General features: G+C 42.5%; 1 protein-coding gene across 1 annotated transcript in view; it reads right to left on the reverse strand.

Moving 5' to 3' along the window:
• The window catches only part of ANO4 (anoctamin 4), a 414,571-nt gene that overhangs the window by 174,368 nt on the left and 215,194 nt on the right, over positions 1–25,009 (reverse strand). The window contains exons 5-6 of the mRNA XM_019480982.2: positions 24,368–24,504; positions 17,661–17,819 (exon numbers count right to left, since the gene is read on the reverse strand). Of these exons, the coding sequence (XP_019336527.2) occupies positions 17,661–17,819; positions 24,368–24,504 (296 nt within the window). The remainder of the gene's footprint in view (positions 1–17,660; positions 17,820–24,367; positions 24,505–25,009) is intronic.

The raw sequence follows: 25,009 nt of genomic DNA on the forward strand, positions 1-25,009 counted from the left end.
ACACAAAGCATGTCATAGAAGCAGAAGAAATGGACTAAACTCATAAAACTGTTGGTGCTGGCAGTTCCCATTATATCCAGTAGCCCAATGGATAGGGCACCCACTCAGGATGGAGGGGACGAAATATAAATTACATTCTCTGCCATATTCAGAACAGGGACTTGAACAACTATTACAGTGACAGGCACCATTCTTAGATTAGGTAGAAGATTTGGAAATAGATGTTTCATTGCATTTCTCCTTTCTTCCAGCCAAATAACTCTTTAGAAAAGTTTTGTTCTCATTTCAGTAGATGATCTCTTGTTGGATAACTTTAGACAGACCTCATGCTCATATCATTTAAGGGAAGCTAGCCAAAAAGTACATTCTTCTTTTTACCTGTCTGCCCTAACTTGACACAGCTGGCATCCACATCTTGCAAGACTGTGTCTGGCTTCCTATTAATACTTTCTTACTTTTATCTTTCTTTTCCTCTTTCCTTGCAAGCCCTGGAGTGCTCAAACTTCTCATATCATTTTCACTGTGTCTTTTTCCAGAGGAACACTTCATTATAAATACACACCATTTCTACCTTTTTTTTGGCATAGCTGAGAAATAGGCCATGATAGAACATAAACTGACATGAAAATTGCCCAGAAGGCTATACGTCTACAAAACAAACTCAGAATTAGAGTGACAGTAGATGGAGAATCTACAGAAATATAAATACATTTTGGAACCTTTTAAAAAAAAACCTGAAATTGAATTTTAAAAGTGTTACAAATATTAAATACTTTTATTAATTGGGTTTTCTATCCGTAACACTAATGTTGAGCATAATCTTGTAACCCATGAGTCTTCTTACTCATAGCTGCAGGATTAGCAGTTTTCATGGGAGCTGATCTGCATACCTTTCTCCCCCTGCTCAGCTCTCATGAGGCTTCTGTGCTTAAAGCGAGGCCCCAGATCCAGCATTTTTCTAAGCCCACAGTTTTTGAGCAACATCCAGGCAGCCTTCCTAGCTCCGGTCACTTCTAGGGAACGACTTCCTGTATAGTATCCCTTCACAGAAATGGAAGCCTGCAAGTCTAGCTGCCCTAAGCCCCCATGAGCAGCACTGAACCCCACAGGTTTCTTTAGTAGTTTACACACACCCACTCTCAGAGCTCTGCCATCATGCTTACTCCAGTTCACAGTTTAACAACTGAGAGGCATGTTGTAGTTCCTGCAAAGAACTCAGGCTTTATAAACAGAAAAAGAAGAGATATGTGAATGCTAAAATAACAAAACCTACCATCAGCATCCTCACTGCTCCAAGCTCCCTTTAGATTTTGGTCACTCCTCTCAGAGACCCCACACCTTCCTCTTCTGCGGCTCAATCTCCATGTTTTCTCTCCTTATCCCTGTAACAAGTTCTTTATAGTCTGTTCAGGGTTGGCAGTAAAAAGTTTCCTCCTAGTTCAGAAATGACATTTGTCTGTGTTACCTGAGCCTTCCAGAAAGTTGCCTACTTCCATCACCTTGTTTCATTTTCTTTGTTGCCATGAATTTTTTCTTTTGCTAGTTGATTATTTTAGCAGATTTGTTCCAGCAAGGCAGAATCGTGATGTCTTAAACTACCCTTATGATTGTTCTGTTGCTGCTTCCAGGGAAGGAACATGACATGTGACATTGCCCTTGTCAGTATTAATCAATATTTTGCTATGAGAGTTAGAGTTGTAAAGAGAATTTATAAAAATTAATTTGAATGTAAAGTTGTACAAATCATCACATCATGTGACCATGGGTTATTGCAGTGTTTCCTGTAGGCATATGTTGGTTGAATTCAATAGCAGGACTGTTAGGAAACACAAAAAGGGAATACAACAACTCCAGAGAAGCACTCTCCTGGTAATCACACTGGTAGGGGTCCTTAAAGAAAATGCTTGACTTATTTCCTGTGACAACTATACTTTGGAGGTAGAGCCAAATTACAAGACTTGCTTTCCCAGTGTTGAGAACAAACAGAGCTATAGGACACTAAATAATTAAGGGCCTCCCTCTGCCCAGAAATGAGAGAAGCTGTTGGATTTGGGGGCTTATACAGATCTTGCTTTGGAACAAGATGGAGGCTAAAGAAGTCAGGTGACTGCTTTACTTTTCAGGGCAAAGGTAAGATTTAAGGGAGAGAGCCATTCATGTAGTCTTTCCATTGTTTTTAAAATCCCCTTCTCTCTTATGTAATGCTTTTTTCTTACTGATTAAACACGTTGCTTTGAGAGGACTGCCTAGTCACTGTATTTACCGCCAGCCATTGCTTCTGAAGGGAAGGTTTGTAGATATTGATCCCCAAAAGGCCTGCTATAGGTAAGCACAGCTGAGTCACAGCTAGTCGAGAAACCAGGCTCAGTACAAAAACACAAGAAATATCTAGGCATGAGCCCTGCCAGTTCTCAGACTGCAACCCAGGGTTCCTATACACATGCAGAGAGGCTGCTCTGACATGTTATAATTACAGCGTGTCAGAGACAATGTCCTTCTCCCCCTTTGCCCATCAATTTGTCTTTGTCTTTGGTAGCTGATGTTAAAATCCATATGTCCCAGGGGAGCGGGGGCACCGGGAGACCCCCGCGGTGGCCAAGGGATCTGCTTACCTCCTGCAGGGCCGGAAGACCCGAAGAGACCCCACGCGCCGGCGCTGCCGGCGCGGGCCATCAGCCGGGCGTTTATCCGGCTGCGGCTGAGCGGCGGGGGCGGGGCATGCCGGCCGGGAGGAAAAAAAGGCGGCCCCGCCGACGCAGCGGGGCGGCTGGAGGGAGAGAGCAGGAGCGCGGAGCTCCAACGAGCAGGGGATCAGCCGCCCCCCGCGGAGTGCGGGACGCCGCCGGATAGAGGCGGAGCAGGCTGCAAGTAGCGCAGCGGAGAGCCCAGAGGGGCAGAGACAGGGGCAGAAGTCAGCCCCAGAGGCGAGGCAGCAGCCGGCGGGGAACTCGCCACCCGAGGCAGCGGGAGGCGTAGCAGCTACCCCGGGAGCAGGGCCAGCTGTAGCCGGTGTTGCGGAGCAGGCTGCGAGCAGCACAGAGGAGAACCCAGAAGGGAAGAGACAGAGGGAGAAGTCACCCCCAGAGGCGGGGCAGCAGCCAGCGGGGAACCCAACACCCGAGGCAGCGTGAGGCGTAGCAGCTACCTTGAGAGCGGGGCCAGCTGTAGCCGGTATTGCGGAGCCGCCGGAGTGGGTAACGGCGGCCGAGACTACTGGGGGAGGCAGAGAGGACGGCTGCCTCCCAAGGAAGGAGGGATCAGGGCAGCACTCTCCAGCTGGGTGAGGCATACCCGGCCCGAAGACAGCCTGTAGGGGCTAGGGTGCCCGAGCCGAGAGAGAGGGCGAGACGAGGACGGGTGAGAGGCCAGGACAGGAAGACCTGAGGTGGCGTATGGCTGGGGTGTAGGGAAGGACGGAGCCCCGAGAGTACCCGCGAAGAGGCGTGCCGGCACCAGGGGATACCCCGAGGGAAGACCCCCCACTGAGAGAGTCATCAAAGTCGTGGCAGGCGAGTTCTGGGGTCCCCCTTAATACCAGCCGGGGTAAACCCTGGGGCGTACCAATGAAGCTCGGGGGCACATGATCCCAAGCCCGGGCTAAGGCGGCGCGCGAGCTCCTAATCGAACGGAGGCGGGTACACCATACAACAACTCTGCTCAGCAAAGAAAGAGTAGGCCCTTCATCTGCTGGTACTACACATGTTGTCAGCTGGTATTTCTATCTATTCTGTTGGTGCTGCAGGGCATCCGTCTGAGCTGATCGTGCCTTGGAATGTCATTGTCTATGGTATCTACAGTACTCAAATACTACAAACATCAGAGATTAAGGACCGGAGATTAAGGCCAGATTGTGGCCACCTTCTATGCAACCTTATGGAACAGTACCTACAGTCCCACTTCTCTTGGGCCTCCTGCATACGGGCCAGAGACAGTAGCAGCTTTTATGCAGTTACAGCCAAGCCACAACCTTTTAATTATTTATATTTCACTTGTTTTCTTAGGCTCTTCCTGCACCTACTGAGCTAAACTTAGACATTTCCTATTTTTAGAAGACATTGTTTCTCTTTTACATTGATATAAAAATGTTTGTAGGAAGGGGGAGGAATTTTGTGAAGGTCTTCTCAAACCTTCACAAAACAACAGGCCGCTAGGATCAGCAGCTTCCAAACAAGAATGTTTCTCATATGTTACATCAAATTATTGATATAAACCATATTATTTTTGTCTTCACTGCTTTAAGTAGTGTTACTTTCAGTGAAGGGTAAATCAATGCCACTTTACAAAGTGCAAAAGTTTATTTGAAAGTAATTATTATGAATAGAATGTAAAAATCAACCCTTTAAATGGCAAATGCTGAAGTGTAACCTCATGTCATCATAGAGTACAGAGTGATGAAAGGCTGTATGCATTAATGCTTACCACAGAAAAAGGTGCATGTGTTCTTGGACAGCAGCCTGAAAATGGATGGAATTTGATCTGCTGTGAATTTTCCAAGGTGTATCCTTGGCATGGTTTTCTTTGGGTCAGGCCAGGCAGATAATATGCATAAATATACACTGCAATTGCTTAGCTGTAATTACATCCCTGTTTTACAATGAGGTGTAGTTTCTAAAACTAGTTAATTTGGATTTGCTGGGAAAGCCATGGTAGAATGTCATCTTGAGGTAATCACCATGGCTGAGATTTTCCAAAGAGCCTAAGGGAGGCAGATACCCAAATCACTCAAATTCAGTGCTGAATTTGGCACCTCACCTATTCAGGCTTTTTTGAAAAATCCCAGACCATATTTATGTACACAAAATATACAGCACAACTTCACTCTTGGAAACTCAGATTCTCTCAAAAATGCCTAGAGCTGCTGTACAGGCAGTCCTCGACTTACGTTTCGAGTTACAACATTTTGCACTTACAACGTTTATAAATTGACACCGTTTCAACTTTACAATGCCAGTTTCAACTTACAACGCTAGACCCGATGCAATGTCATGCCAACGAACAAACATATCAGCCCCATGCCAACGAACAAACATCTCAGCCCCTATGATAACAAATTAATCATGAATACCAAACAAACATTTGAAACCAGCAACGTTGTTAGTGGTTGCTGAAGCAGGATGCCAAAAGAATGAGATACATAAAAGATGGAACAAGAAAGCGAAGCCTTTAAATTCTTCCTAAATTGTTTTATGAAAGCCAAAGCCAAAAATTACAATTCACAAGTGATCCAAGTTGATCCAGCACGTACACTTAGTAGGACAGGAAAAGTTTATTGGCCAGTCAGTTCTGGTCACTAAAAATTGATAGATCTATGTAAATGTATTCACAGAAATTACAAATGATGTCTAATGGACTTATTAAATATTGGGACACTAAACCTTCAAGATAAAGAAATTCTGCTTTAAATTGTTTTGCGCGCAAGGTGACTTTCCATTTACAAGCTTTCATGTATGGGTGGGAAATGTTTATGGAAGCAGAATGGTGAGTTGTAAATTAGAAAACAGCTTAAACAGAGGGACATATCTAATTGATTAATGGCAAGTTTTCAATCCGCCTGGCTATCTCAACAATAAACTTCCTCCATGTCAGGCTTTGTAAATTCTCACACATATTCTAAGATCTTTATATGTATTGAAAGATCAGAAATAATCAAGGATAAAAACAAATATTATTGCAAGATACTATGATCTAACAGTAAGTCTCAAGCCTAGAAATAGGAATTCTTATGCTCCAGAGAGCCCATTTCAGAAGAACCTTTGACATTTGTTTTCATTGCACTCCCTTATTCCATATAGGGCATGTTTCATATACAGTCCTTTGTTTATTAATATATACACTTAGCCAGTTATGTGCCAGTTATGTTCCTGAACATGATGGAATCTAAAAGGTTTTGAACATCCCTGATTTATAAGGGATCCTCAGTGGAAAACTCAAGAGCAAGAACATAATAAGAATTCTGAAACTCTGCAGAAATAAATGAAATATCAATGGAAAATATTTAAAAATTGTTACTACTAAATGCAAAATATTATCACGATATTTCAGTTACAAGTCACACTCTTTTTAAATACATATATTTTTTTCAGTTTAAATACATATATTTTTCAGAATAACAGTTCCCTATTACATTCAGAACAGGCTCTGTAGCCTGATGTATATACATAGGAGTTTTTAAAGGTTGTAATTCATAAGCTACAAGCAGCATTTACTTCTACACACATCCCAGGCAATCAGGTCTAAAAACACTGCTTTTTAAACTATGTGCTGTGGGATTTGAGTTCAAACTCTATTCAGGTAGATTTCCAAGTACCTCTTTAGGTCTCATTTCTAAAGCATCTTGTTCTTTATGGTAAATACATAAAGCACTGTTTGTAGCATTTGCATGGTAAACTGACAAAGCCTTCTGGGTGCAGTGCAGTCTATGAAAAGGACATTTGACACTAGGCACCACTGTTTTCAAACCTATCAATTCATGTGTGAATGATCATGAAACAAGGTTTTCATTAACTCTCATTAGGGAGCTACTTGCATTACAGAATTAACTGATTTACATTTTAGACTAGAACAAAACATTGTATGGGTGATTGATCTGTGAAAAGTTCACCCAGGCTGAGCCTGCCACCTTCCACTCTTCAAAGAACCAGTGCAGCTACACACCTGAAAATAAATTGTGGGAGGGACTTTCATACTTAATGCATACATGTATGCTTAGGGCTTAATTTTCAGCTTGGTCTTAATAAGGGCTCCCTTGCTTCATCTGCAGTTTTGCAGGCACAGCTTGTGTCATTTAAATGTCTCAGTACTTGATTTGTGGATGCAATAAAGGCACAGTACTTAGCCATTAAACAACAAACTGTGCCTGCTAATAAGGTGATATTATACTCTTCATGAAACTGCAGCTGCTACATACAGTGCAACTGTGCTGTAAGTTCATAAAACCTAGTTATTATAATATAGGGTCAGAAATTTAGAAATGGAAATTAGAGTCAAACCCAAATTCTTAGATAGTTTTCAGTGCATTAAATGGTAAACTTCAGCAGAAGAACTGTTGGATGTTAAATTGACTCCATGCTTCAACTTATTCAAAAGGGAGGAGCTGAGAAGATGTAGTATTGCCCAATTGTGTACATTAACTGGGAGGAAAAATATAATTCTTGTTATTTTACTTCATCATTTTATAGGGTGAAATCCTGTTCCTACTGGAATCAGTAAGTGGTTAGCCACTTGCTGCCGTATGTCTTTGACAGCATACATACTATTTGACAGAAACATGAAATACATAGTGGTTTTCCTGTGTATGCAAACAAGCATGTATGTAATGAATGGGTGACCTTGAGAGCAATTAGGACAAAAAGGAACCTAATTTTATTCTCTCTGCAACTATTCTCACTTGTATCTTAAAAGTGAATTTGTTACAGAAAGATCTAGTCATATAAACAAACTCACTAATGGAGGCCATTTTAAATGTATTAAAATGAGAAGGCAGATCTTCAGTTACCATCAAAGCTCAGTTGAAGTAAATGAAGTCATATGACAATTGACACCAAATGAACATGTGCCCCAAAATAATCAAAGGAAATACTTTTAAAAAAACAAAACAAACCAAAAACACCCCCAAAAATAAAAAAACAGAAATTTGTGAAAGAATGTCAACAATAAGAGAGAGAGCATTTCACCCAAGAACAACTAGTTCTCTAAAATACTCCTTCTTAATGATGTTTTATTGCTAGTCTGAACTATCAAAAAACAAAGAGCAGTCATTTGAGAAAACTTACAACAGAAATTTACAGTGATTAAAGTGGCTTTGAAGTCTCATTATTTACTGTCTTCAAGATCACACAGGCTGAACCAAAAAAAAATACCTTTCCTAACTACCGGCTCTGTAAACACTACTTGGGTTTTGATAGTCAAGGCAGTCTTTCCAATCAGTAATGATTGTACAATTCATTGATTGTTCTGTAGGTGATGTATGTTTCAAAACTGTACATTCTGTCATAAATAATTTTGCTCCTCAGCACTAATAAGAGAACAAAATAATCCAGGTTTATTTTCTCCAGAAAATGAAGAAGGTATAAGTATGACTACATAGAGGAAAAAGAGCCATTTATCAAACATTTCATTACATACTCACATTTCTGAACAAAACTGTATTTTATGTTTCAGCATTTAAACTATTTATTCTGTATTCTGTCTTTATTGCTAACCTTTTACCTCACTTTGACATGATCTTCATTTCTAATTTTGGTTTTACACTCAGGGACCTGTCAGGAGTCACTACAATACTATACTGTATATTCTTGTTGTCATTGGCAATTTCTTTTTACATTCATCACTTTAAACCAGGCTTCACCCAAGCCGAATTTCTCCAACTTTCTGAATACAGAGTACTAAGCCTGTGAAATTCTGTCCCTATTAGCACAGTGTTAAGTTATTCTTTCATAAACTAATTCAGATGTTCTTCAGAACTGACAAAGTCATAAAATAATTCATCTTGTATCTATATAGTACCCTTTATTCAAAAGGATCCTACATAGTTTTCAGAGACAAACTCTTCCTACTAGTAGGTATTTGTTCATGCACATTGTCATGACCCAATGATTGTGTGTGTGCTTCGGCACTGCAGAATTATTTCCCGCCACATGGAGCTTTCTTTGCACGGTGCAATTCTCAGCTGCAGAGAGAAAACCCCGGTGCAAAAGAGTTCCCGCCACACATATGCAAATTCGTACCCCATTATTGGCTGATTCTAAATTATTCCTACGTGGTGGCTAGCGATTGGCTTGCTAGTCGTATAAGAGGTTTGAGCAGTTTCTGCCCAAGGGATAGAGGACTCCACAACCATCTCGTGGGGACTCTGAGCACGCGGCAGAGTAATAGAAACTTTGTGTGTGTCTCAGAGGAGTTCGGCGGCCTGATCAACCACCAACCTCTTCCCGTCTCGTTTGTTAAATTCTTAAGACATATCTACAGTTTTGCACGCTCGTCAAGGGTATCCAGAGCTCTGTCATGTTTGTTTTTGTGGAGCCTAGCAAACTCCGTGCGTGTGTCTTCGGTGGAGCCTAGCAAACTCCACTTGTGTTTGTCTGTAACTGCAACTCAAGAAAGTTTTTCCTGCCTGCACCGCGACCACCTACGGTGTAAGTAAAACAATCTTTAATTAACCGCTACGAGTCCGTGCCTAATTCTAGTCCGTCGTGCAAAAGTACCCGCCCTACCATTGCGGGCTCCCGGCCACAGCCCACCGCGCGCCCTGAAAGCTTCGGACTGCTCCCGGCCCGCACACACATCTGTGAAGATAACGATGAGCTGTTTTGTGATAACTTCCTGTGCATATTTCTGCTCTCTATTGTCTACTTCTACTGCACATCAGCTCCAGATGTTGCCCCAGAAATGTCAGCTTCCTCTTATGGGAGGGAAGTAAGCATAATTGCAGAAGCCCTGATGACATTTTGGCATTGAGGGTGACAATGTTTAAATTTTTAATCTGAAATGTAGCACAAAAAGAACATAACATGACCTGTTAATGGAAAACTGACTAGTGAACTAAACTAACATCATACAAGATGGAAGATCAACATACAGACTGAAACCCAAACATGAGAAGTGTTTCAGATCCAGTGATTACAAAGAATATATGGGGTTTGCTTGCTGAAACATTGAAGGCTGAGGGGGTTCGTTCTGGTCTAAAAAATCATGAAGTGTGTGGACCAAGTGAATAGGGAACTATTGTTCACGGAGTCCCATAACACCAGAACTAGGGGGCACCCACTGAAATTAGTAGGGGACAGGTTTAAAACTAACAAGAGAAAGTACTTTTTTTTAACATGTAGTTAAACTTATGGAATTCACTGCCACAGGAAGTGGAAGAGGCAGATAACGTAGCCAGGTTCACAGTTTCATAGTTATTAGGGGCCGGAAGAGACTTTATGTATCATTGGGTCTAGCTCCCCTGCATTTGGGCAGGAAAGACCACTGGGACTTAATGACCTCAGGAAGATGGTTGTTAAGATGCCTCTTGAAGATCTCCAGGGTGGGTGACTGTACCACCTCTGGGGGGAGCCTGTTCCAAACCCTTAGCACTCGAGTTGTAAAGAAATTTTTCCTTATGTTGAGCTTGAAATGATCCTCAGTCAATTTGTGCCCATTATTTCTTGTTTTTCCCCTAGGGGCTTTGGTGAATAGATGCTCCCCCAAGCCCTGATATACTTGTAGGCTGCCACCAGGTCCCCTCTGAGTCTTTTCTTCTCCAGGCTGAACAGCCCCAAGTCTTTCAGCCTCTCCTCATATGACCTGGTCTCTAGGCCTCTAATCATGCGTGTGGCCCTCCTTTGGACTCTCTTGAGCTTTTCCACATCCTTCTTGTGTGGAAATGTGGCACCCAGAACTGGATGTAGTACTCCAGTTGCAGTCTCACCAAGGCTGAGTAGAGTGGGAGGATGACATCTTTTGCCCTACTCGAGATGCCTCAGTGGATGCATGCCAGGGTGATTATCTCTGCTAGCTACAGCATTGTATTGGTGGCTCATGTTCATTTTATTGTCAATTATGACACCCAGGTCTTGTTCAGTTGTGGTGCTGGCAAAAGTAGCAGTGCCAAGCCTGTGTGTTATGGATTGTTTCTCCCCAGGTGGAGCACTTTACATTTCTCTGTGTTAAATAACATTTGCTTGAGGTTTGCCCACTTCAGGAACCTGTCCAGTTCAGCCTGTATTGCTAGCCTGTCGTGGAGCATGACTATGCTCCCCATAGTTTAGTGTCATCAGTGAGCTTTGACAGTTTGCATATAATACCTGAATCCAAATCATCAATTAACATGTTGAAGAGCACTGGATTGAGTACTGAGCCCTGTGGGATGCCACCGGTCACCTTCCACCATGATGACTCAATTCCATCAATCAACACCCGTTGGGTCCTATCACAGAGTCAGTTGCCTAGCCACTGGACTGTAAAGTAGTCGAGGCTGCACTCTCCCAATTTGACCATGAGGACATCATGGGAGATGAGGTCAAAGGCCTTTATGAAGTCCAAGTATATGGCATCAACCTAATTTTCCCTATCCAGGTGGCAAGTTACTTAATTGTAGAAGGAAATGAGGTTGGTCTGGCATGACCTGCCCATTACAAAGTCATGTTGGCTATCCTTTAGAATACTGCCTTCAGTTAGCTTGTGTAATGGATTCTTTGATAATTCTCTCCAGGATTTTACCTGGGATTGAGGTCAAACTAATTGGCCTGTAGTTTCCTGGGTCTTCCCTTTTCCCTTTTTTAAAGACGGTTGCCACAATGGCCCTTTTCCAGTCTTCTGGGACCTCTCCCACATGCTACAAGTCTTCAAATGACTCTTCCATTGGTTGTGCAATGATGTCAGCCAGTTCTTTTAGCACTCTCAGCATAGGCGTTCATGAGGCGGTCCGGGGGGGTGGGCATGTGCCCCTCCTGATTGTGCTGGTGCTCCCCCTGACAGTGAGTGCTCTGGCTAAAATTGACTCTGCTGACAGCACGTTGGCAATGGAAACACCTGCCCTGCTGCATGTGGAAGTGCCAGCACTTCTGCCGCTGCTGTGCCACGTGCAGAAGTGCTGGAAATTCTGTGATCAGCTGCTGGGGGACTGTGGCAGGGAACTGTTGGTGCCTGCCACTTTAAGACTGGGGCCAAGCAGCCAGCAGGTGCTTAACTGTGGTGGCCATTTTAGAGCTCTGGCCACCCATATAAACAGGGGAGTTCACTGCTGGCAGCCCAGGCAGCAACATTGCCTGGCTGTGAGGCTCCATAACATCCTGGAGGTAAGGGCAGGAGCTGTAGGGAATGGATTGGAGGCTCCTGGTCCTGGGCATGACCTAAAACTGCACCCTTCTGGGAGTGGGTGGCCTGGTGGGGCTCTCAGTGGTGCGGGAGCCCCCAGGAAATGCCAGGCCAGTTACCACCCTGGTGAAAGGTGGGTAGGGGTGCCTTAACCCTAGCCCTCACCTTTGGGTGGGTCACATAACACTGGAGGCAGTTGGGGCCAGGCACAGCTGTGGCCACCTAAGCCCTGTGGGGTGCAAGACCCTGAGGAAGGAGTGGGGGCCAGGCATGGCTGCGGCCACCTGAGCCCTGTGGGGTGCAAGACTCTGAGAGGGAAAGCTGGGGCCAGGCATGGCTGCGGCCACCTGAGCCTGCCAGGGAGGAAAGCCCCATGACCCCAAGTGAAGGGAGTGGTGTGGAGTCCTGAGTGAAGGGGGAAGAGATGAGTAGCCCCACGAGGGGGCAGCCCCAGGTGAAGGGGGTGGTGTGGAGCCCCAAGTGAGGGGATGGTGCAGAGCCCCTGGTGAGGGACAGCACCAGAAATGGGGTGGAGACAAAGTACCCCAGTGTGGGGAGGAAAACCAGAGGGCTGAGAGCCCAGTATGTTTATATATGCATATATAGAGTTGCCCCTGGGCCAGAGTAAGCTTAGACCCAGTTGGGTAATTGGCTGGCCACTACCTTGGTGAGGGTCGTGGGAGAGGCCCAACAGATGGTATGTCTGCCACCCAAGGAATGGACTAGCTAAGCCTATGGCCTAAGGGGCCCACTCCAAGAGGGAGCAAGGCAGCATAAGTTGGTGATGGATGAAAGAGACCCTGTGAGAGGGGGTGGAGTGTGAGAGGCTGTAGTGAGAGGAGGGCGGTATGAATGTGTGTGCAACTGAGGTCTGATGGTGCAGCCTAAGCTTGGTCTGGCTGTAGGGTGGGAGCACTGTAACATCTGGATGCCATCTGTGAGGCATGGGCTGCGGTGTAGGGAAGGTTTGGAGCTGCAGATAGTGCCCCCTGGCATTGGGGCATAAAATGGGCAGCCTCCCACCTTAATTAACAACTATTAATTAATTTAGAACAAGGCATGGCAAGCGAGTCAGGTGGGTGGCGTGACCAATGGCAAGTGGGGAACCTAGCACTGTGGCTAGGCAGGGAGCCCCACCTTGCCGCAGAACTAAAACTAGCTTTTGCTTGAAGCCACCAGTGCTGAGGTCAAGTGAACTGTTCCGTGTGGTCATCCTTCAGCCCCTACTCTAGAATAATCTTTTTATTGTCATTCTCTTTGTCCCTTTTCACTTCTGATGGTTTTGTTTTAAATCACTGTATTACTTTTTTTTTACTGAATATATTAACACATAAAATAACAGACAAGCAACACTGAAATATAGGGCTTAAAATTGCTCTCATTTGCATGACAAGTTTGATTAGCCGTAAAACATTTCTATTTCTATTAGCATTTGAAAAGCACTCATCACTATAATATTTTAGGTGAAGTAACTAGAGTCACATTATTGGATTTATCTAGTGTATATAAAAAACAAAAAGTGAGATTTCTTAGCCTCTTTTAAGCCCCTTTATAACTGGTAAAACTGCCAAAGAGGCACACAGAAATTCTAAAAGGTTGAGATCTAGTTGGGAAGAATCTTTCCGTTCCAAGAACTGAAGAAGACAACTGTGATACTTCCTTCTAAAGACCCCTTATATACAGGATGTGCTGGGGATGTGCTCATTTGGGCTCAGCACATAGCAGTGCAGAGATTCCAGACAGTAAATAAGCAGCAAAGGACAGGCTACTCTAACTTAGGCCTGGGTGCTGTTTCAGTTTTTCCTGGCACTGTGTAGGATTCCACACTGGGAAGGCTCAAGGTAGCTTTAAGTCACTTGAGTTCTACTTCCCCACCACACCACATATCAAGCACAGCATAGCACTCAAATGATTCAGCCAAATCCAATATACAAAAACGTTTGCATGATTATAAATCTATGCAGCTAAATTTTCTCAGTTACTTTATGAATGATATATTTTAAATTATTGTAAACTAATATCTATAAGCAAAAACAATTCTATAGGCCAGCATAGATGGATAATATAATAATTAGTGAATTAGAATGAAAAATTCCATGCTTAGAGCCTGGAATTCATAAGTATCCTGTGAGTTATCATTTTGCTTTGAAATACAAGTACTTCCGTATGTTGGTGCTATTAAATGCTGCACCTTCCACTAATCTTTTTTCCAATTAGACTCCTCTCAGATAAGCTATGGAAGATTCCCAGGCAGTAATTAAAAAAAACTACTGAAACCCTACTAGGAAACATACTTGCAGCAGTCTCATCATTGATCTGTTTCTTAAGTATAAGTAGTTGCATTTCATTTTCCAACTAAAGTTCTTTCCCAATACCTCCCCACCAGCACCAATCAGAGTGTGAAATCTTGAGGCCAATGTGTCACAGCCACCCACATAATTTATAAGACAATGTAAGATAAGATAAAAATCAACACAGAAAAGATTAAAATATGACTCATAAGAAAATACAGCATCTTTACCTTGAGTGAAAGATCCTAAAAATGTAAATATGGCCCATCATTTACATTAAATTACTTAGAATGTCTCAATCTTATGAATGTGTGTCAATTATGATCCATGTTGAACTGGGACAACAATCCTATACCTCTACTCAATATATATTAAAGAACAAAACTAGATACTAAAATATTTATATAGAAGTGACATAAAAATAATCTACAATGCTACTTAATAATCTTTGTCACCGCCTGAAGCAAACATCGGTCTAAATTTTTGTCAGCTTAATGATCTTGATGCTGGGCCTCCAGTTCTCTTTTTATTTGTGATTTCATTTTACATTTATATTGCTCTTTGTGCTGTTGAGTAAACATTTATCTGTCTGATTCAAAACCTGCCTTCGTTAAGTATTTGGGTTTTTTTCTTTCTGGTATTTGTCAGAGGAGCCACTATTCTGTGGTTTCTGCAGAATATGATTTCAAAGTCAAAGTGTAAATACCCCCTCAAGTATTCTTTTCTGCTCTTTATTTTGAATGTAAGCCTGTACAATAGAAGGGGTGTATGCCATCCAAAACCAACATCATGTAGAATCAGTAGACAAATACAAAATTACTCAATAAAAATTCTTCATACCACTCCAGCTTTCACACACTACTATAATCTCTCCCATTGAATGTATGGTTAGCACCAGGGATAGCTCCCCCTACTTCTACAGTTGTAAAATCTTGCCCCCTGGATGCCTGTTCATTATGCAACTGCAACAGTTAGGATCCAAAGCTGCTATTTATACAGTCAAGAGCTGAAAGCCAGATCTATTTAGGTCTCTGACCAAAAGGAAAAACACAAAGCAATTGAAACAGACAAGATCCATGCATAAATGAACTGGTCCACTGAGTTCAAATCTAAGTATTCTAAATTGGTGCTAGTGTACAGTAAGTTACTGATTTGTAATTATGGTTATAATTTAATTCATAGACTAATTATAAAAATGTGTTTCTGCATTTAAGTTAAAGTCAAATTATATGTCTTAACAGATTATCAATTTAGATTTTTAAAAGCATTTATTAGAACCACAAAATACAACCTCATCTTGATCATTCTGAATTTTGGAAAATTTCCAATTACTGATTTGAGCAAGAAGTCACACCAGGGCCAAATGGGATTAATGAAAAATAAAACTGCATGTCAACTGCATAACAGGAGAAAATGAAATGAATGGTAAGATGCAGAATATTCAGGGAACCCATGTATGCTAGGCTATAAAAAACAAAGCTAATATGGGCAGAATAGTTCAAAAGAGTGCAACTGCATAAGCAAAAAGAATTGAAGCAAATCAAAGCCACTATCTGACAGGTTCCCAATGCAAAACGCTGTCTGTAAGTATCCTAATACTTCAAACAGGACATGTCTAGACGAGATACTTAATGCCCATTGGACTAATTCTACTGCGCATTAGTGCAGCTGGCAAAAGTGTAGAATTAGTCTAATGGGCATTAATTGCCACTTAAAAACTGCTCACTAATGCACAGTGGTGCTGATTATGATGCATTAATAAACATGTAGACATGCCCACAAAGTGCTTTGGCCTCAGTCCTATAATAAATCTAAAATTTATGTGGTTCAGATTTATCAAAATAGAAACAAATACTTAAATTCTTCACTAATGAGGATTCCTTACACATTCATCTTCTGCACTATTAAGATTTCAGGAACTACTAAAATATTTGTTCAGGTTAACTTTTGATTTCATGTGCTGGAATCAGGTTAGACTGTTATGAACTGGAGCTCAAAAGTGATAGCAATAATTCTGTATTTGCTGAACATGAGATAAGGTGATGCACCTAAGAGGTCATTGTGAGTGCAAGTAAGAAACACATTAAACAAACAATAATTAAAAATATTTGCCATCAAAAACATTTACCAATTATTGTGACGTGAAAATAATTCCCCAATTAAGCAACATCATTCCAACACTACCATTTCCCCAAATCCCTGATGCAGTAGCCATTGGTACACGCTGATAGTTTAATAATAACCCCTAGGCAGTATGCAGGTTCATTCAGTAAAAATATTAAGGGGACTTAGCATTTTGATGGGACATGTACATTTTCAAGTGCACAGACAGAATTCTTGCAGGTCTAATTTTTGTTTGTTTTGTCCCCCACATACCAGTATACGTGCAAATAGATTAGGCCCAAGTAAGGCTAAGCACTAAGTATTCTTCTCACTGGCTGTGTCTACACATGTGCTTTACTGCAGAGTAGACCAACTGACTGAGGAGTAAAGCATTGCCATCTACATGTGCAATGGTATTAGGCCACAGTAAACTAATTTACTCTATCATAAGATAGCACTGTCAGGGACAGTACTATGTTATGGCAGAATAGTTAACTGTGATTAAATGTACATGTAGATGCTGACGGTGGGCATAAACTGCACCTGGTTAGCCCAGCCAGCAGGGGCCCAGACTCCTGCCTGCTGCCTAGTCACATGGCTTCACATATGTAGCACCCTCATGCCCCAGTCAGCTTCTCTACCAACCACCACCACCATCTGGAGCCCAGGGCACAGCAAGGCAGGAGTGGCCCTGGAGTAAGGTGCTCCACCCTGGTTCAAAGTACTGCTGTCCTGCGTACACGTGTAGATGCTGTGCCTGGGAGTAGTTTACTCTGGCTTTACCCTGGATATCCAGGGGTCAAAAAACTCCTCCGCACTGCTCCCTTGCAGTGTGGAGAACAACTGAATGTGTGGTATGTGGCACCACAGACATGTCTGCAGTGCCACATACTGCATGGCTGCGCTCATCTGGACATGGCCACTGAGTGGTAGTAAGCCTCAAGCCCCTTACCTCCATTCTTATATACAAACTTAGGAGAACAAGCAGTTTTGAAGAAAGATAGGTTCAACCATGTTTCATACCATGTTAATAAACTGGTTACATATCTATGACCTTTTTATCTTTGCAGATGATTTAAAATTAAATTCATACAGTGATTTTCATGTAAGATTTTTTTTTACCTTTTTCTGTTACCTTTTCATAGTAGTTAGAATGTGTTATCAGAAAGAATTATCTAATACCCATGTATGTTGCCCGCAGTTTTCAAATTTGGTATCACTTAAGGTTTAAAGGGTGGAAGAAATTTTTCTCTTTACTGTAGCAAGTACCAATGAAATTTTATGCCCTGTCTTATGCAGTAAGCCAAACAAGATAATGTAAAGTGGTCCATTTTGACCTAAAAATATGTTCAATTTTCATTTACACTAAGCCTCCTTTCCACTACCCTGGCAATATAAGCAGGTTACATTTAGACAACTTTAGACTCCAAATTTAGTTGAACGTTTTCATCAGGGAAATTATCCTACCTCTTTCTCCATTTGTAATCCTTCTGCTCTTATATTTCTTTCAAATACCTCTCTCTTTTCTGTCTGTAGGTTGGATTTTCTATACACTAGAATGTAGTCAATCCGACATTTGCCATCTCGAAAATACAGCCCATTGGATTTATTTTTATCATGTTCTCCCTGTGAAGAGAAAGGCAAAATATTTTAATGTTTCTATTCAGTTTTGATCACTGTCCTAACAGTTGTTACTTAAGAACTTAAACTTTTTAATGCCATCCAATACAGAATAGAAAGCAATTAGTAAAAGTAGGCTAAGCCTTTAAGTAGTTTGTGTGTGACATTGATTGAAAACGATGGCTTTGTTTAACATCTTACACACCATACTTCTAGATTGATGGTCTACATGTAAGGGGAAAGGATACTGACCCAAAATTAAAACAAGTAAGCCTCACTAGGCGGGCATTAAATTAGGCAGGAGAGACAGAGAAGTTGAAATTTCATGTAACTCAAAAAATCTGAGAGCAACTTCCAATATACATATGCAATAATATAGAAGATGGAGTTATTCTGGAACAAGGGTTGAAGCCTGAATATCTAACATAAATGTCTTTATGCAAAGAAAAAGAGAAAGAATAGAAGCTTCTCCAACCAATGCTGATGAAGATTTAAGAAGGTGAGCATTCTGGGAAGGTAAGTGGGAAGAATCCTTCTGTAAAGGCAGTAGGACTTCCAGGAGGAAGAAGAGAATATTATAATTCTGTTCTCATTCCAGCATGACCCTGGTAGATTAATATTCAAATTACAGAACTGGTGTAGATACCATGTCTTCTGACTGAATTTACCAGACTGACGGTAACTCACAGTCTATGTACTCTGTATTTGCCTGTGGCTAATAGGTCTGTTCAGGTGGTTGCAACCCTAGAAACAAAAAAACCCAGTCAGCTTCTTTGGTGTTTTGTTAGCAAGTGACCCAAAGATCTAGAAGATTCAGTTCCCATTTCTTTTAAAGATTTAGTTCAATGCTGAAGGGGAATATGACCGGTTTTTTGCTTTTACATTTTACTATCACCTATGTTGCTTGACTCTGTCAACCAGTAGAATTTCTGTGGAGACAAAGGTAAGCTGTTGATTTTGTGATGTTTTTATCCTTGAGTTTGTGGTGACAGAGATTCACATTAGCCTCATGTACATTCCAACTGAAGGGAGGGTTGGGGTAAGTTCCGTTTGTGATGAAGTTTCTCTGTTCCCAGCAGGGGTCCTTAATAGGGCCATGCGAAGCTTTGGTCCCTGATTTGATTTGGCAGAGATTTGGCCCAATTTGGCAGCTGAATCTCCAAATCCAAATTAAATCAGAGGACCCTTTAATCTCTCTGAATTGAATTGGATCCCTCCGAATTGATTGAGAGAGATTCGGAGAGTCAGACATAGAAGCAGCTTTAAATGCTTTTTCTACACAACTCTAGGTAGCAGGTGGATTGTGAATGCTGCAATGTTGGGGCACATGGAGTGTCCCACAGAAGTGCGGGGAGCTCCCCAGTGCGCTCAGTAGCAGACCACTTCCAGGTCCTCCAGGGAGTGTGTGGGCTCCTCCAGCCCCACGCCCTCTGGCCTTAGAGATTGGTACCTCCTGGGTTTAGGGGGGCACCTGGGGTCCCCCTGTGGCCAATCGCTGGGCTGGGGAGGTGTGGGGGCCCCCCCCATGTGCTCCCTGCTGGACCCAGAAGTGGACTGGAAGTACTTCCAGTCCACTTCTGGGTTCACTGCTGAGCACATGGAGGGCCCTCTGCACTCCTGTGGGATGCTCCATGCACCTCAGCATCACAGTGATCACATGCTATGCCTACTACCACTAGGTATATAGAAAAAAATTTTAAAGCTGTGTCTGTGTCTGAATCGCTGATTCTCCAAATCAGCATCGAATCTTCAGATTTGGATTCAGCCAAATCAAATCAGGGACAGTGATCCAAATCAACAAATCAAATCACTATCCCTGATTTGGGTTGAATCCAAATTTGAATCAAATAGGGTCCACTTTGCACACCCCTAGTGCTTAGTATAAGTTCACTACCTTGATTTTGGTTATGAGAAGGGAATCTGGTTTTCTCTGTTTAAAAATCATAAATCCTCTGGCCCTGCTCCACCTATTTGTCCCAGTCTTGGATGCTGCTCTGCACCCTCCCACCCCCACCTAGCTACATGTCCTGCCCATGCAGGTCTCAGGCTGGTCTGCATGGAGACCCTGGGATCACTGGGTAATGACAGTGTAGGGCCAAGGCCTGGGGTAGAGCTGCAATCTGCTCCCTGTTGCCCCTGCCTGCAGAACTGGCACCCATCACAGGGGCATGTGGGGACCAGATTGCAGTTCTGCCCCAGGCTCCAGCCTGATACTGTCATCACCCAGGGACCCCGATCCCAGCCCCAACCCTGGCCCTGGCCTGGCCCCACCCTCCCATCCCACTCCTGGATGGTGCTCCCCACCCACCCACCCAGCTGAATGTGGAGCAGAGACGCTTAAGGGTTTTTGGTGAGCTGTCGCACTGGGTGGGGTGTGGTGCCAACTGAGTGTGAAGGGGTGGTGGTGCTGACCCAGCCTGCAACAGCTCACCAAAACTCCATAAGTGGCCCTTCAGCCAAAAGAATTGCCCACCCAATGGGCTAGTGTGTGTTACTGTAATATGCATTATAATTGCACAAGGTTTTTCTCTATTTAAAATAAAATATTTAGGTTGCGAAATCAAGTACTCAAAAGTTAGGAAATGCCAAATATATGGTTATCTGTGAAACTTCATTGTATTCCTGTGCATTGCATGGCTCAGCAGCCATATGGAAAAAAAGCCTATATTATTATTGATTATTAGTGATGATATATATATAAGGGAGTTGAACTGAGATTGCACAGTAAACACTTTGTGACACTCCATAACTTATTTTTTTGCAGCTTGGTTTTGCAAAATAATAATTTCATTTTAGAATAATTTTCATGCATTTTCCATTTTAAAAGAAATTGGTAAGAACTAACTGTATTACAGCATTGGTCCTCTTCATTCATATATTACATTAAAAGGTATAGTATTGCAATACAGACATCTCTTATTTGAACTAACAGACTAGCTACAGTAGCTGGTACCACAAAATAAACTTTTGCCCTAAAGAGGAGAATGGGCAGATGACACAAATGAGGATTCTGGCAAGGATCATGGGGGTCTGGGCTCAGTCTGACTCAGCTCTCTTTCTCCTCTCCCCAGAAGTTGGAGAGCTCCTAACCCATGGGGGGGGGGGGGGAGGAGGGGGGGGGAGAGAGAGAGAGAGAGAGAGAGAGAGAGAGAGAGAGAGTTTTTTGTGGAATTTTTAAATCTTTATTATAAAAATATTAAAAACAAAAAGGTGAAAATGAAAAAATGTAATCCTCCCAGGGGCCAAGCATGAAACACTTTTTGGCATCAAAAACACCATATCATTAGAGACTGAAACCCCCTCCCTGTCATGATCTTCATTTAGGATTAACTGCCTAGCTTCTACCTTGCAGAGTGGATCCTTGGTAGCCCAGTGTGACACAAACTTGTTCACATTTTTCTTGCAAGGTGAAGCATCCAAACTGAAATGTGATGCATACCTGCACCAAAAAGCAAGAGTTCCTGGGCACTGTCGGCACCCTCCCCTGTGACCTGGTTTCTGTGACTTTTCAGGGTTGCCTTCTTGACCTGGCCCAGCAGGAAACCAGCTAGGCATATTACACTCCCTTCAGTCACTTGGTAAGGAATAAAGAATATGTACACAGTCTTGGAGAGGTCCAAGTCCAGCAAACTAAAGAGGGTGCTGAGGGTAAGAAAGAGTGGCTGCAGCTGGAGCAGTCCATGAAGGCATGGAAGAGTCCCCTCCACCTCTTCTTCACAGAAAGGGCAGGTCTAAGAGATGGACAAATGTGCCCATGGCCAGGGACCCACAGAGCAGCCACCACTAGAGTTGAGAGAGAAAGATGGTGTGCTGCCATGTGCTGGGTCCAATGGATGTGGTTATGGGGAATGGAGCCCAGCTCTCTCTCCCAATCTTTCAGCTACTAGAGTAAGTCCAAGTATTCAGTACAGGTGATGGTATGGCCCTGGCCTTAGACTTAAATGAGCACAACCTGTTATGGTATTGGTGTGCTTAAAAACCCATCTTTGAGCAATGCAGGTTAGAGAAGTGAAACAATTTAGATATGAGCTGAATTTTATGGAACAAAGAAAAGACAGTTTTCTAGCTTCTAGAAGAGAAGGGTGAGCTGGATGCTCTTTTGACTTGTGCATCAGTAAAAGAAATGTTGACTCAACTCCATCTGTAGAATCTGTATGGAAGACAGTGATGTCAGAACCAGAAAGAACACAGTTTTGCATTGAGATCCTAAAGGTACAGCATGTGCATAACTTGGCATGTAGGGGAAATAATCTTTTTACTCATCAACTCACAAAATGTTATAAGAAACCATAAGGATGCCTGCTAACTGTGATGAGTTGATTTTACAGGTAACTACATGGTAAGAAACTCAGTGAAAAAACTCCTAAATTATATCACTAGAATATTAACTTTAGGACTGGGCCACATATGAATGCATTCAAGAGATAAGATGCCCTGTGAACTTAAGCACTTCCCAGCGCCATACTAAAAATCCAGGATCAAAATGAAAGTAGGAAGGGGTAAGTTTTCTCTGTGTTGGAGCTCACACCATCTCTGAATACTCTTAAATCATATTAAATCGTCACATGCTTTATGCCTGGGATTCTCACAAACTCTTCTGAATAGCATACCTTTTTTGTCTTCAGAAGGAAGCAGGTGTCTTGCATTTTCCAGGAATATTCTTCCTATTCTCTAACACTTTCTCTCTCTTTCTCACATGTACACATATCATTTATATATGATTATTTGAGTAGCATTGCCCTCCTCCTCAGCTATTGTTATCGGGGTGTACGCTTGCTTAAAGGGGAAAACAAATTAATAGATTCCCCCTTTCATTCACCCTTCCCCTTTGTAGAACACACAGCTCTTGCACAAGGATATTATTAAAGGGGAAGAAAGAATGGCAGCTTTTGTTAAATTAACAGCAGTACATTTCAGTCCTGTCCCCTTTACCTTGCTATTCTGAAATTCCCCTTTTATTTTAACCCCTTTATGTCCCACATATATACGTCTCACCTGCATGCATCTGATAGAGGCCTTGGCTTATGTGATCAAAAATGCTGCACAGAAATCCCTTGTCCTATCATAATGCAAAGGCAGAACTATGAAAGTGATAAGAGGAGTTTTGAGAAGAGAGACAAGGAAGAAGGATAAATGAGCCTGATTACAAGGCAAACACAAAAATCAGGTACTGCCTGAATTCTGTAGCTTAAGTTAGTCATCTAAATATTTAAATAATTCAGCCTTTTTTCCAGAACAAGAAACTTATCCAACTCCCCCTGTATGGTGCTCCACAAAGTGACTTGCTTTCCAAAAGCAAAAACTAATTCCTTGAAAAGGGCACCCACCACAATTAGCACAGCCCTTCTTTTTTCTATGGATCTGAATATTTTTAGAGAGTAGAGCTAGAGGGTGATCACATTCCCTGAGGAACAAAAGCACACAAAAGTGAAATAAAGGAAAGAAAAAAAAAGTTTCAGCCCAATTTTTCAAAATAAATTCTGAAGTTTAGGCAACTGAAAGCAGATTTGAAAAAGCAGCTTTCCTCCCAAACATGCTGTGAACTGCAACTCCCACTGGAATTTGTAGATGCTTGGATTTTTTGCAAGTCATGTCCATCTTTTAAGGCAGGTGGCACAGCCAGTGCGCAGGAGGCATGTGGCGTTGCGCCGCTCCTGGGGCGTCAGCAGCAGGGTGCAGAGCGCAGCCTGCAGTGGCAGCCACCTCCACTGCACACACAGACCTAGGGGGCACATGCCCGCTGTGTCGGCCGCAGGGGTAGGCACAGTGGCGGAAGCCCCCCCATGGCCCTGGACAAGCTGCTCAGGCTCCAAGCATCTCATGAGCTGCCCTGGGGCCCTATTCACCCCTCCCTGCAGGGACCTTGATCTCTCCCCCACTGCATGCCCCTTCCCTCCCCCGCACCCCTTCCCGTCCACACATTTACCTGCTGGGCACTGCTTCACACATGGCTGGGCTGGGCTGAGTTCCCAGCTGCCTGCAGGCTCTGGCTATTCTCTGTGTCTGTATGTGCCCCTCCCCCTGCCCTGCTGCAGCCACCTGGAGCCTGCACCCAGGCTGCTTGTGTTTGGGGGGGCTAAGCCCCATTAGCCCTGGCCTTCTGCAGCCTATGGCTGATGTGAGTAAACGTTTTTCTCTTGTTTCTGCTCCTTCACTCTGGGACATAGCATTGATAGTGGGAGCTAAAAAACAACATGCTGTACAGAGGCCCTTGGAAACAAAAGCATTCAGATGAACAGACTGTAGCTTAATACATAAACCACATAAGGGCTCTTTACAGGGAAGTACTTTAGCACAAGAAGCATGGTTTATTAGGACCATACCCTCCAGCTTCTGAGGAAGTCACAAGTCATTGACTAATGAATGACCAGATGAAATAAAGCCACTTTCAAAACCAAAATATTTCATGATATTTCAGTTTTATAATTTTAGAGCAGTTGTCATTTTTAAGTATTCCCAACACCAAAGGTTTAGATAAGAACAGAACTGCAGTGAATGAAACTTCCAACCCAATTACATTTATTTCTTATATGGCTTGGTCTGCGGGTTCTTACCTCTCCTGCTGCTTCCAATCTGCTGGCATCATCAGAAGTACTTGTCAAATTACCATGGTGGAGCAGAGAGTCATCATCTTTGGAAGGGCTGTTTACTCCTTCTAACTCATCAAAAAAAATGTTGACATCCTTAGCTACTAAAAGCAAAAGCAAAAGAAAAATGTGGTTTCAGATCAAAGCTGAAACAAACAAGGGACAATTTCTAATGCAATACAATACAGCATCTACGTTTGTTCAGGAGTGGGTACCTGGTACCTTTAATTTAAAATTTCAGGAGAATGAAGGTCAAAACCTGTTTAGTAGCATAATTATTTCTTCATTAGCAGGCAACAAAACTTAAGAATAAACAACACTTACATGATAACAAATAAAATATATATCAGGTGTCATAATAAGAAATACGCAATTATCAACCTAGCTTTTCTTAGTAAAAGCTTGTATTCTTGCATTGACTGCTGAGAATGCATTAATTATAATAAAAAGCAATACTGTTTAATATTAATTATAATAAAAAGTAATTTTTTTAATATTACATGAAATAGCATGTGCTCAGATGCACACCTGTATCACAGTCAGAGGGTTCAGAATGACCACAATAACTCATTCTATATAACACTACTTAGAGGGCTGCGTGAAACTATG

Source organism: Alligator mississippiensis, chromosome 4 (genome assembly GCF_030867095.1).
Source record: "Alligator mississippiensis isolate rAllMis1 chromosome 4, rAllMis1, whole genome shotgun sequence".
Classification (NCBI taxonomy): Eukaryota; Metazoa; Chordata; order Crocodylia; family Alligatoridae; genus Alligator; species Alligator mississippiensis.